This window comes from Macrotis lagotis, chromosome 7, assembly GCF_037893015.1.
Source record: "Macrotis lagotis isolate mMagLag1 chromosome 7, bilby.v1.9.chrom.fasta, whole genome shotgun sequence".
NCBI classification, from domain to species: domain Eukaryota; kingdom Metazoa; phylum Chordata; class Mammalia; order Peramelemorphia; family Peramelidae; genus Macrotis; species Macrotis lagotis.
The window spans coordinates 58,853,810-58,868,929 of NC_133664.1; the positions used below are offsets into that span (position 1 = coordinate 58,853,810).

A 15,120-nucleotide genomic window follows, 5' to 3' on the forward strand; every position below is an offset into this window, starting at 1 on the left:
ATTTATCCTTTTGATAAATGTAATTGAGTATTTTATAACTCTTGCCTGCTAAGAGTTAATGGGAAAGTTAGGAGTTAAAGGGGAAAAACCAATTCACTTGAAGTAGTAGTTAATAATCTCTTCATAATGTTGTTAATTTAATGTTGGTAATCTACACCTTATAAAAATATCGATTATATAAAATTCAGTAGGGTTATTTCACAAAGATCATTTCTACTAGGGTTATACAATGACAATCAAAATAAGCCACTTTGAGTATATTTGTATGTGGTATTTGAATTTAGTTTTACATTTGAAATGCTAGGGCCACAAAAAACAAATTAGTCATTGAGATTGTATCGATTTTCCTTCCTACCATGAATCCAGTGCCTATCTTGGGCACCTAGACTTCAGAAATCCTCGTACTTTTTAAACCTAAAACTTTGCACTTTACAATACATCCAAGAAGCTTCCCAGTGAGCTGTGTGTTCCACTGACAACGAAATTTGGTCCAGTGGAATCCTCTGTTATGTGAAACCTCTCATTGTATAGTCACTATTTGCAGACAGTTACTTTGCCAGACAACTTACCAAGGCATTTTAATTTTCAAATTAGCAATCATTGTAACATATGGTTTTGCTTAGCAGACTGACTAAATTATAAACAGTAAGCATTTGGCTCATAGTTTCTGTGTGTGATGTGTGTGTGTGTATGGGGGGGGGTGCGTGCTTGCATGTGTGAGTGTTTCTGTGTTTCTCTTCCTTGCTTCCTGAAATTGCATCTGTGTAAAATACAGAAAGACTAAGTGTTATTTGGGGAGATGATTGGTTGGAAGCAAAAATGTCAAGCCTGTTTGATTCTAGAAGTGATTCTGCCTCTATTTTTAACAAGAAATGGCCTAAAAGTCATGAAATGCTTCCTTTCCTCCTAAATGAGACAGTTCCTCTTCTAACATCCAGTCAACACGAGACCTCAGGAACAAAATGTGTTTCCTAAATAACAGTAAGTAGGAGAAGAAAATCAGTTTTGTAGATCTACCCAGTTTATGTTTCAAGGTTCATTGAGTAAGAGTCATAAGAAGTAAAATAAGATCTGTGTTATTGTGCTTTATAATGGAGATGCTCCATTGGGATCTTAGAATGTAATGTCATGCCAGTAAACTCTGCCAGTTCTGTCTTCTTCCCTCCTGGGTCAGAACCTTAAGTGAAGGATGATTCAGTGCAGATTTTTATTCAGCAACTTCAACATTAAAATTTCACAGGATGGTTCACAGCCAATTACAGGTTCTACATGCTCACACTTTATACCACGGCACACTATAAAATGAAGCAACTGTTTGCAATAAACAGAGGGTGATGTTTTATAAGCTCATTATTCTCTCATACAAGAGAGGAGGGTTTTTATTAGATCAAGAATTTCAAGTGTGGGTGTTTTGGCAAAACAGATGGAAAGGAACTTTCCCTGTGAGTTGTCTTGGTGGTTTGATTAATTGCCAAACCTTAATAGTAGCCATTAGAATCGGAAATTGAGATGCAAACGGAGGTATCATCTATCTCCTTTGCCATAGATGAACAATAATCACAAACATTTTAGTGAATGGTCAAAGGTGGCTACTGGGTTAAAGTTTTAAAAATGTGAGGTCCTAGGTCTCAAGCTGATATCTGAGGTGGGGTTAGCAGTACAGTCACCACTGACCTATTTCCTTTTTTCTTATCAGAAGGGAGTAAGCTAAATAAATAGATATAAATTCCATCATCTGACATAATCAGGCACATTGAAAATTTGAAAGTATAATATAAATGGTAACTACTATAACTTTGGAATAGATAGTTGTTTATCTTTTACATATCTCTCACTTATGCACTATCATGTTCTTCTCTATATTAACAAGAGTGCGCCTCATGGTAACATGAAAAAAAGAATGAGACAGAGCTATATATAACCTGGCAAACTATAGTTAATAATCTGTAGAGCTAAGAACTGAAACTGATAGAATTGAGTTAAAATAAAAATGAATAGAATTTCTTGGGACACCTCTGTCTTCAAAGTCCTCAAAGATTTGTTTAGAACCTAATAATGAGAGCCAAATCAAGGGTAGATGATGAAGGATCATGTGTCTTTTGACTTTATGGATAGTGCTTCTATAACCCTTCCAATAGACTATATTTTTTTTTTGGTCACCGTATAATACAGGTTTCTCTTGTAAGTAAATCTTATTCTTGGCAAGTGATTTGTCAGCTGAATTTTTTTTTTTATCTCTTCCTGGTTCTCTGCAATGTTCTGCATAGTTGCTCTTGCCATCATACTAATTTCTTTTTCTTCTTTCTCTTTGAAAGCAGTCAGGGTCACCCCACTGCTGAGTGATTTGAACTGATTTGAATTCAGGTTGTCCTGACTCCAGGACTGGTACTTGCTACACTGTTTATCTACCTGCCTATGCTAATATAGTTCTCAAATGAACTGTTTAACTTTAGTTTTTGTATTTTTAGCACTTCATATACAGTAAGTGGTTAATAAAGACTCTATCAGTTTACAGATTCTCTTGCATATAGCCCTAGAGTAGGCCTCATAGTGGGCACTTGTTGATTGATTTATAGGATTGGATGCAGATCAAAAAGAATTTTAACCATTTTGCTGTAATAGACATAGTCTAGTGACATGGACACCTCAGAATAAATCTTTTAAATTCACAGAACTGCAAAGGAAATGAATTGAATTGATTGTTATAATATTCAAAAAATAAGTTCACAAAACATTAATGAAGAATTCCTAATTATCTTTCCCTTATGCCTAAAATCAACTGATAGTTATAGGTCCGGAATTTTCCTGAGTTTACTGACAACATGTATTTCAATCTCAAAATAAAACATTGTATATTGACCTCCAGTTTTTGTACTAAAATAAACACTTTTGCCTTAATTTTCTGCCTACTTCCTCTTGAAGTATTCTTAATTACCACTTTTCTTAATGCACTTTTTCTTAGATAAGAGACAGCCTGTTATTGTCTAGAATAATTATAGAGCTGAAAAGCTTCTAAAAGATTATCTCATCCAAACTTTTCATTTTACAGATAAGGAATCTGGGTCTTTCTAAAGACACAGAGGAATTTAATGGCAGAATAAGGATTAGAACCTGAATCTAAGCATTCCAAATACATAATTATCCCTAGTGTAAAATGCAACTTATTATGAGTGAAAGCCCAAGATGACCGGAAGAAATTACCCAATTGCTGAATTATGAGTGTCTGATAACTTAGGTTCTCTGTAATACTTGGAAAAAAAGAATAATTTTCACATTTCAAATGAACTGAGATCATATAGATTTGAAAAAGTCCAAGTATTTCAGGAAAAAGTATATATGCCCATCATACCTAGATGAAAGTGGTAAACCCTTGAATGAGATATTAATGTCTTTTAAGGGCCTTTGAAGTTTTTCAGTGTCCTTAGAACTAGTTCAGATTCTGTAAATGGATCTGATTCGTCATATTAACTCTTCAACCAATACACTTAAAGTTGCCCCCCCGCCCTACTTTTAAAATTGAAATATGTCCACTTATGTTAAAGGACTCTATGCTCCAATAAAATTGTTTCTCAGTCACTAAAAATTCTCCTGATGTTTTGTTCAATATGTTTTCTTCTTGATAAGCAAGGACTGGAAAAAAAAATAAAACCAATTCAATGTGAACATAACATTAGATTCATCATGGGATTTTGTACCTTAAACTCTTGGAACTTTAAAAACAACAAAAACAATCATTGGATAAACATAGTTTAAAGTTTATTTCAACCCAGCAATAAACAAAGGGGCAAAACCAACACAACAGAGATTATTACATTTCATCGAATCTCTCTTTCCTGCCTTTGGAAAGTTTTCCAGACCCTCCCACTAAGGAAGGATTAAGTAGTTCAGGAAATTGTATGTCTGGAAAATTCTTCCCTGGCGAAAGGACACAGCAATAAATGATGACTATAGTCCGGAAAGTAGGTCACAGACAGTAGTGAGTCCTGTCTTGCCAAATTTATACAGAAAGCAATTCGAGAAGTTAATTTTGTTCTTGCCATTTATTTTAAGCATTAGCAGTGATGATTAAACATCTAAGCTCAGTGATGGACATGCTTATGAAAAGCAGGGACGCTCTAAGTTGACTTTGTGTTCAGTATCACATCATTTAGAGGCATGAATTGTTTCCACTGGAAAAAATGAATCCTTCAAACTAAGTTTCTGGTGAAGTTCCCATCTTTTAACTTTCATACCTTTTACATAGAGTAAAACTTTATCTGACAGCCAATTAGAAATTCATATTATGTTCCACAACTACCTAGGGTTATTTAGAACTAAATTCCATTCTAAACTAACCATTCTATAAATATGAGAGCTAATGACTAGTAGCATTTATTTTTCTGTGAAATTTAAAATACTAGCTGGAAGGAAAATTCGTGACCTAGAGATAGCCACATTTTTCATGAATGTCTCTTTAAAGATTTGATCCTGGTCTTTGAACATTTATGGTGTAAGTTGTGACTCTGGAAATAAAAGCCTCTGGGAAGTTATAGAAAAGCAATGATGGATCTGCCATGGGGAAACTCATAGAGCAATAACGTATTTGAAACAATAAATGTATAAAATGTCAGGACTCTTCTTTCTAAAGATGCTGTCAATAGATAAGATCTAAAATATTATTAAAATAAATACCAGTTCATATCAGGGTTTCAAAAACATTGCCCCAAATATATCTCTTTTGTTTAACTACTAGAAAAATAAGTCAAAAAAATTAAGGGAGGAAGAGGTGTGGTCACAAATTGAAAAGGAAACAAATAAATGGATAAAATATAATCCACACCTTAAATTATAAAATCACCTTGGAGTTTATGATTTGTACACTTGAAATCATGGATTAAACGTAGTTCATGATTTTGTTTAGAAGAAAAAAATAAAATAATATATATGAAATTACTTAGTTTTTAAATACCTATAGATGTAAGAACCTATTTTCCTAAAAAAATCACAGAATTGCCAAATTGGAGAAAACTTGTGAAATCATCTAGGTTTACTCTTTCTGACACTCAATTACAAAATGAATTATCCTTGACATAAAGTTATCAAGCCTTAAGCATAACTTAAGCATGACCAGTTATGAGGAATTGATCACCTAATTAGGCAGCTCAATTTGTTTTATAAGAACTTTAATCATCAGTAGCAGTATTAAAGATAGAAGAGATGGATTGATTATTATGAAACTTAAAATATTTCTTTTTTATATTCAGAGAGTTCACATTCATTCATATTATACTGAGGTAATGTGGACTAGTGTATAGAAAGTCATTCTTGAATTTGGGAAACCTGAATTGAAGTCTGACATCCTGAAGATTAGAAATTATTGATGGGGGTGGCTAGGTGGCGTAGTGGTTAAAGTACCAGCCTTGGAGTCAGGAGTACTTGAGTTCAAATCCGGTCTCAGACACTTAATAATTAGCTAGCTCTGTGGCCTTGGGCAAGCCACTTAACCCCATTTGCCTTGAAAAAACCTTTAAAAAATTACTGATGAATTACTTTGTCATATCAATAAAGGGAACTTCTATAAACTTTCAACATGGATGAAATCATATGTTTAGACTAATTTTTATAGAAATTCACCTCTGTTAAAGGTGCAGCATGAATATAGTTAAATTACAATTTTATGTTCATTTATATATATGCATTATGTGTAATATATATATATATATATATTTATATAAACTTATAACCCAGGTTTGCCTTCCTAATTAAGGCTTAGACTGATAAGAAAATTTGCTAGCATGCCTTATTTGATAATAATGCCAAGTAGCCCAAAGGATGATGGCAAAAAAGCCAATTTTGAATTAAAAATTTGTCACAGGAAATCCACAAAGTGAATAATTGATTGTTGTCTGGAGCTGTAATTTTTTTTAAAAAGGCACTGCAGATAATTTCATAGGAAAATTATTTTATATTGCTCCCACTTTCAGCCAGAACAGGGAACCGTAGATAACTTTTTAAACAGAGCTTATGTGTAGAAGTTACATTTTCAAAATGAGCTTTTATTGCTATTTTCTAATTATTTCATTGCCATAGTACTCATATATCTAAGACATCTTTTGTGGCAAAGATCAGTTTTAGAAAGGAGAAAAAAATGGAAAAAAATGTCAGCACAACTAATGAATCTTTGAAAAAAATTCTGAAAATGTATTCACACCTGTGCACCTCCCACCTCCTTGAAGGGAGATATCAAGAATGTCTTCTTATATCTTTTCTTTTGAGTCTTACGCAATCTTTATAATTTTGTCATGTTTCTTGGCTCTACTTGCTTGATTAATATTTGTTCATATAGACTTTTCCATGCTTCTGTATATTCTTCACCTATATCATTTTAAACAGCACAGTGATATTCTCCTGCATTCAGGGAACCATCATTTGTTCAGCCATTTCCCAATTGATGGCTATTTACTCTGTTCCATTTTTAATACTCAAAAGAAAGTGCTAGAAACATTTCAATATATATGAGCACTTTATTCTTATAAGTGACTATCTTGGAGTTTATTTTCAGTAATGGAGATTAAATTAAGCTTCTGTACTGTGGAACTAGTCTTGATACCACTTGAGAGAGGGAGTGAGGAGACAATGGATCAAAGACCTGGGTTTTGTATGCCTCTGGTATTTCTACTAGTATGGCCTCACTATCATTTTTGTGATAGATGGGGATAGGATACTGAGTTAGCTCAGGATCAGTGAGATTCAGTTTCTGGGTTTAGGAGATATTGTTTCTTTAACTTTATTTTGGATTCTACACATCCTAGATCAAGGAAACAGTTGAAATTATTTTATCTTTCATGTAAAATTTCTGTTTGTGGTTTAAAATGTTTGGAAATAAGAGAAAAGGTCATCTACTTTTTATTGTCTATGTGAAGCAAAAGTTATTTTTTAATCTTCTCTTCAGATATATCTTCAAGCTAATGACCTTAGTTAATTTGAGGAAAGTATTGGAGGAATCCAAGCATTATTCTTCCAACATTTTCATCATGAATGATGAATTGTCTATATTTAATTGGACATTAATTTTAACTGTAATTGGACATTAATTTTAAAAATGTACAATTATTTAGCTTATTCTTATAGAGGCATAAGAATAATAATGAAAATTGGTGAACTTGTCAGTAGATTTATAATAAGAATATAGAAGTCAACTGGTTTCAGCACTATATATGCATCCAATTAAGTAAATTTCGGAGGAAAATCATACTACCACCTCTATGAAAACCTTTATGGATTATTTGAATTGGTTTATTTTCCAATTTGAATAGTCTACTTAATATTATTGATCCAATTTCAGTCATTAGTCTGTGATTTGATGTAGTTGATTCGATATGTTCAAACAACTCTCCACGTTCAATCAATTGTTTTTAATATGTAGATACAGTTCATTTTAAAGAGGTAATTCTTATAAATTGTAATGTCTACATCTCTAGACAATTATTAATTCTGTTTCTTTTGGGGTTTTTTTTTTTAGGTTTCATTTATACAGGAGAAATTGTACACCGAATGCTAACAGCGACACAATACATAGCCCCTTTAATGGCCAATTTTGACCCTAGTGTGTCCAGAAATTCTACTATCAGATATTTTGATAATGGTATGTATCTTCTTTCTTTTATCACTTTTTGGTCCATATGAACAAAATAAATTACTCTAAACATTGGCTTAATCTGAAGATATTTTGGTATGTGGTCTAATAATAATGATTCTAGAGAAGAGGCATTTGCAATATGGTCAACATTTGCCTTTCTGACATCAAGTGAAAATATCATGCAGAAAAGCATAACTTTGATTTTTTGCTCATTAACAGTAACATTTATTGAGTGTTCTATGGAGGTGAGTGCCAATTTTGTCCCTGAGGAATTATAGGTAACATGCTCTTCTGATCGAGTTTAGAGTGAAATCTGCAATGTATAATGCATAAAATTTTATAGCAAAGAAAAGTAAACTAGTCTTTCAGTGTTTGTGATTAGTCATTATAGAAAATCAAAGCTGAATAAGATTATTTTGAGTGATTTGGTCACTGATTCAGACAGGGTATGGAAATTCTCTGTTAACTGTAGAAAACTTTATGTGTATTCACACATACAGATATATATATATATATACACATATATACATATGTATGTATATATTTATGAGTGTATGTGTTTGAGATATCTATCTGTCTGAATATCTATCTATATTCCTTTATAGACCTGGATGTTTATGCTTACATATGCAACTATAGAAACACCCCAGTTGGTAAAAAATTACCAAAAAATTTGAAACAAAACAAAATACCCTTGTATAATTGTTATGCATGATTTTATGAAAACCAGTCCTATAACCTCCCATCCTAATTAGCATCTAATTTTTTTTCATCCTGTGAACTTCTACCTGAGAAGCTACATGGAGGGTGAAAGATATATCCTTTAAAGCTATCTTCAACTTCTGACATTTACTGACTGTGTGTGATTTAAGGTAAAGCCCTTAACATTTGAGTGCTCTGGTCAATCATATAAGAGTATAAATGACAAAGATGGAGCTCACCTGCCTTCGTAGAGCTTCCTTATACAGGATTCTATTATACTCATAGGATCTCAGGACTAGCTCCCAGCCCAGTTCAAGTACAAAATTCTAACTTGCGTACTGTCTGCCACCTATATCTAGATCATCTTTTCAATTTGTCATTTGATCTCCATCATCTAGTATCCCCACTGCCAAGTCACATGCTCCTTTTTCAGGATAGCTCTTCACACGGTCCTCCCTACTTAGTTGTGTCTTCTCCCTAACCATTGTCAATTTTCTCTGCCCTACCTCCAACTGGAGAATTTAGAGTCTGTGACTGGTTTGAGTAAGGCCCCCTTCTGTACTTTGTTTCTCTTTCTATTCTTTTCTAGCTTGTATTCATAAGCTCAGACATGACTTGCTTTTGAAGTAATAATAATAATAAAAATGAGTAGTAGCAATAGAACTTATAATATTGAAATGATGATAAGTAACTTTCACATTAAACATTGAACATTTGCAAAATGCTTCACAAATATCTACTTTTATCTTCTCCATAACCCTGAATGATAGATTATCATTATTATTATTATTATTATCAGTGAAGAAACTAAGGCATCTATAGAGATCTATAGAGGTTAACTAGCTTGCCTAGGCTCACCCAATTAGTAAGTGTCTGAGAAGGGATTTGAACTTAGGTCTTCCTGATTGCAGTTCTGGTGCTTTATCCTCTCTCTCATGTGACTATTCTTTATTTGATAATTCCTCATGAAAAAGGACAGAGCAAGAATCAGGATATTTCCACATCATTTCTGATATTTCCAAAATCATCATTCTACTACCAAAAGAAAGTAAACTGTCTAAATTCTCTCTAGCTTCTGTATTGAGTTCCTGAGGTCAAGCACAGTGCTTAGCAGTAGCAGACACTTAACAAATGTTTGCTAATTGAATTAAAGAATCAAAAAAAAAAAAATTGGAAGAGACCTCAGAGGGTCTCTAGCCTCATACTTATATAAAGAAAAGCTAATATTATAAATACATCTAAAATTAACAAAAAAAAAGAATATGGGGCAGCTAGGTGGCACTGTGAATAGAGCACTGGCCTTGGAGTCAGGAGTACCTGAGTTCAAATCCAGCCCCAGACACTTAATAATTACCTAGCTGTGTGGCCTTGGGCAAGCCACTTAACTCCATTGCCTTGAAAAATATAAAATAAACAAATACATCTAGCTCTGATAAAGATTTATCTAAACCCTTTACAAGTTTTTTTCTTATTTTACTCTTTTAAAATGTACTTAATTTTTTTCTCAATTGTACATTCCTTATTTTCTTCTCACAACAGCCCTATGAAGTTATTCCCCCCCCCCCTTTTATCAATAAGGAAATTAGGGCTGAGAGAAATTTATGATGAAAGCTTAATTGACAACTAAAATCACACAAATAATACATATCTGAAGAACTATTTGTACTCAGGTCTTCTTGTCTCACATCCCTAACTCTCTAGTACACCTAGCTGACTAATTATTTATAGCATATCCCATAAAGGATAATCCAGTTTTTCCTTACAGACATCCTTTTGGGGGACATTCACTCTCTCTAGCTGATAACCAATCTGGACTCTGGACTTTGCTGTTCCAATGATGTACTTTCTATCACATTTATTCTTCAACATAAAGGAGGATATTGCAATCCTGATGATTATGATAGTAATAGCATCCCACTTCTGCTGCATAATTCCTGCATGGCATTAAGTGAATCACCTAGTTTTATGGACTTCAGTTTCTTCATTTGCAAGATGAATGACCTAAATTAGATCTCTGTGATCCTTTCCAGTTTTTAGACCTATGATCTTATGAGCCATTAGCTCATTGGTCTTTTTAACTTCTGCTATTTCTCCTCCATGAATCCACAGATCTGATATTTCCTGGGGAATCCGTACACCAGTCCTCTCTCATTCTTTTTTTTTTTGTTCTTATTCCCAGGGTTTTATGGGAAGTTGGAAATCTATGTTGACTAAATATAGGACACATTCAAGTTTTCCTCCCACCTCAACTGGCCCCTCATGGCTGTCTAGCAGTCTTTTATTCCCCACTTACTAGTCTCTTTCATACTCCCCATAGTGACAATTCTGGCTCTTCTCTTCTTTATCCCATACCATGCTCACTCTCAGATGATGAGATCACCTACTGTTATTGGAAGAGAATGATATCGTTTAAACTGAATTCCCTTGTCTCCTGGACTGTATATCTCGAAATTGTTCCATGTCTTCCCTGATTTTTTTTTTGCTTTCAGAGGAAAAGTGAGTTTACCTTCCTGCCAAAATCAAATTTTCCTTTGTCTAAGTTATTTCACGACATCCCTTTCTTGTCTATTCTACAACCATGCTTTGTTAAATCATCCTGTTTCTTTCTTGCTCTTTCTGCCTCTCTTTTTCTATTAGCCCCTTCCTTTTCACTGATTAAAAAAATTCTTGCCATTCCTACCCTGCAAAATATAAATGTTTGCATGCTTACTTGTATATTCACAAACATGTACATATATGCACACACATACAATCTTACACTCATATTCATGCTTTGGCCTTGACAGCCATTCAAACAATTTTCTTATGTCATTCTTCTCCTTCTCTATGAAACATTTATTTGAAGTTATTTTTTTCACTGTCTCCACTTTATTTTCCCTCCTCCCCTGTTCAAAACTTTGCATCTTACCTTTTCCGGTTAGATATCTACCAGAAAACCTATTTCCCAGGACTTCAGTGATGTAATAGCCAAATGGAAATTTTTTTAGTCTTTATAATCCATGAAGTCCCTATAGTATTTGGAATTGCTTGACACTTTCTTGCCATTATCTACATCTTTAGCTTCCAAAATTTGTCTCCAGGTTATCCAGTATGATCACTTCTTTTTCATTCCCTTACATGTTAGTTCTCCTTCTTCCTACCCTTATATATAAAAATCCATCAAGGCATTTTCCTGTATTCTCCTTTTCCTTTGATTTTTTTTCCCCTTACAGGGTTTCACAAATCATTTTGTTGTATCCCAAACTTCTCTTTCTGATACCAATTTCTCCTCAAGATTTAGCGATATATTTTCAATTCATTGTTCAATATCTTCCATTGTAGAGCTGTCATTTCAAATTCAACATGCTTAAATAAGTATTTAACATACAAAAATAAACATTCCCATGAAATGTGGAGTATTGCTTTTTAAAAATTTATTTAGTTTCATCCATATGCACATGTTTATTTATATTTTTTCAGTTTCTTTTAGGCAAGGCGATGGGGTTATGTGACTTACCCAAGGTCAAACAGCTAGGTAATTTGTAAGTGTCTGAGGGTGCATTTGGACTCAGGATCTCCTGACTCCAGGGATGGTGCTCTATCCACTGTGCCACCTAGCTGTCAATGTGTTTATTTTTAAAGTTACAAAATTTCCTTCCATCTTCCCTTCCCACTTCCCTCCCCTCAGCAGCAAAAAGTCAGGTTAGCGTTATGCATACATATTTTGGATAACTATGTTTACAGATTAGTTATTTTCATTATAAGGAATTAGGATTATGGGAAAGAGATACATAAGAGATAATTTTTATACAATGTTCATCAAGGGTAGGGGTGGCTAGGTGGCACAGTAGATAGAGCACCGGCCTTGGAGTCAGGAGTACCTGGGTTCAAATCTGGTCTCAGACACTTAATAATTACCTAGCTGTGTGGCTTTGGGCAAGCCACTTAACCCCATTTGCATTGCAAAAAAGAAAAATAAAAAAATAAAAAAATAAAATGTTCATCAGATTCTGAAAGGTTTTTTGTTTTTTTGCTTTGTTTTGTTTTAGTGTATTTTGTTTTCCTCCCTCTGGATGGGAACAATATAGTCCATAGCCAGTCTAATACAGTTGTCCTCACTCTCTGAAATGCTAAGAGGAATTGCTTCCATCTCACAATGTTGATGTGTACATTGTTCTCTTGGTTCTGTTCCCTTCACTCAGCATCCCATAAATCATTCCATGTGTCTCTAGAGTTCCACCATTTATGATTTCTTATACAACAATAGTATTCCATAGTATTCATGTACCATAATTTATTTAGGCATCTCTCAATTGATGGCCATCCCTTCAATTTCCAATTCTTTGCCATTACAAAAAGAGCTGCTATGAATATTTTGGAACATATAGGATAATATTGCTGTGGTTCTTATTTATGCTGACCATACCAACATTCTCCCAGTCATTTATACTTGAAAGTCAGAAGGTTGCCTTTTATCTCTAGTGCCTTTCTTTTCCAATCTATTCTCCACATTGCTATCCAAGTAATATTTTGTGTGTACATATAATGTTCTTGTTGATAGAGTTATACATATATCATGAAATCTGAACCTCATGACTTTACTTTTCTTATTACTTTCCTATCCTTATCACTCCTCCTTGATGTTCTCTATTCTGGAAAATAAAATGTAAGGTTTTTATTTTAGCATCCAATATTCTCTACAATCTTATCCAAACCTACCTCTCTAGCTTGATTTTATTATTCTCATTCATACACTCAGAATCTCTGCAAAAGTGGAATGCTATCAATTCACCTATCTCAACTTACTCTCTCCTACATAAATGCATCTCTGAATGTTATCCTTCATGCCTGAAATCAAATTTTCCTACCGTAATAACTCTTTTATTTCATAGCTAATTTCTCATTTTAGCTTCTGACACTTTACTCAATCCCTCCAAACAAGAAGTGCTACCTCCATTCCCAAATCATTCACTGCTCTCTATTATATTTTGCACATGCAAATGAGAAATAAATCCTAAAATGTATTCTAACTCATTTTGTTCAGTTAATATGCTGATTAAGAATATTAGAAAATGAGTGCAAAGGCTTTATTTTTTATGTTTTTAAATATCCTCACTATATAACACATTGCCCAATGGTTGCTTTCCTTAATAAATCTTTGTTTAATTTAATTTAATTGAATATCCAATACAATAAGAGGACATTACAGAAATCATCAAACAAACTGTTAATTTTTGCTACAGTCAGAATAGAACTGAAATGAACCTCTTGGAAAGATGAAGACATGAATAGGGAACTGAAATAATTTTTAGTACAGATGTGCTTTTCATCTCTGATTTCAATTCAAAGATATAATTTATGACAAAAATTTATGACAAAAATAAGTAAATAATTATGTTTCTAGATAATGAAAAATTAAGAAAACAAAATCATGTTCTTTAGTACACTAAAAGAACATGATTTTTGTTTTCCTCATTATTTGATATACACATATTAAACAGGATTCTTTCACCGAAGGAACATTTCTTTGAAAATATGTAAAACTATATTGAACAGCAGACTAATACGATCACAAGAACATCAGATTTAAATTGGAATGAGGAAGGACATTCTCATTTAAAACTCTAAATTGACGAAGAAAAGAGGACCTATAGGACATGCAAAGAATTGCTATCTTGGAGAAGAGATACGTTAAGTTTCTTATGAAAAAAAAAATGTAAATGGTCTAGATTCACTCCTGTGGCTTTCATAACAAACTGGAAGATTTGAGATACAAACAATAAAATTTAAATTTTAGCCTGAAGCTCTCAATAGAATTTTCTGACTGACACCCTGAAAGATTTAACTCATGAAAATGGAAAAGTATGTTTTTTTCAAAAGAAACTCCATGGAAGTACAGGAAAAAATAGATATAGACATCTATGTACACATTTGTATGTATGTATACCTCTCTCTGAATCATGCATGCATGGAAACATATACATGTGAATACATATGTGTATATATCAAGAGAGTCTAACATGTTTAAGAATTTCTAAGAATCAAAAAAATATAATAATTTAAGTCAAAGTTGAAAAGAGAGAAAGATGTTATATTGTTGGATGATAGATTGTGACCTTCTCAGATGCAAAAAAGACATATCTTATGGTTTCCTAATATGATTTTCAAAAGTGACACTCAAGTAAGATATAGTGGTATTTAGAGACTTCAACTTGTACTCATAATGATTGCAAGGACATTCATAGAGGACACTCTAAAACTACAGTATTGGCTGCAAGCGACTCATATAGTTTAATTTATATCAGATGAATTTAATATGCTGATCAATTTTTGAAACCAATGGGAATATAATTTAATTTGTATCACATTAATTTAATATCTTGGTAGATTTTTGAAAACAATGAGAAGGCTTAGAAGAGAGTCAAAGCCATATGTAGAATATGACTAATTCCAACTCTGAAGGGGAACAACTCCAACTTTCCTACCCATATGTATTTCTAACAAAAAGAAAAAAAAAAATCTGGGGATTAATGTACATAGATCTAAAGGGAATAGCATATAAGATTTTAACTCTGGCATAAAAATGTATTCAAGATTAAGAAAGAGCTAGGAAGTTGGCTAGAGCATGGGACATAAACAACAAAAATGCTGCATTTGAGATCATCTGTTTATATACAAATATGTGGCAGAATATTGAATAGGTGACCCTCGCCTTTCTACTCTAGGTCTTAATCTTTTAATAATTGACAACTATTTTCTGTAGGTGGAAAAAAAGAAACATGGTAGAGAGCATTTGATTTATTTAGCAGTTGAATCCAAGA

General features: G+C 33.1%; 1 protein-coding gene across 1 annotated transcript in view; it reads left to right on the top strand.

The window, feature by feature from the left end:
• Positions 1-15,120, top strand: part of PLXDC2 (plexin domain containing 2) — a 498,104-nt gene that overhangs the window by 314,704 nt on the left and 168,280 nt on the right. The window contains 1 exon segment of the mRNA XM_074192955.1: positions 7,502-7,624. Within this exon segment, the coding sequence (XP_074049056.1) occupies positions 7,502-7,624 (123 nt within the window).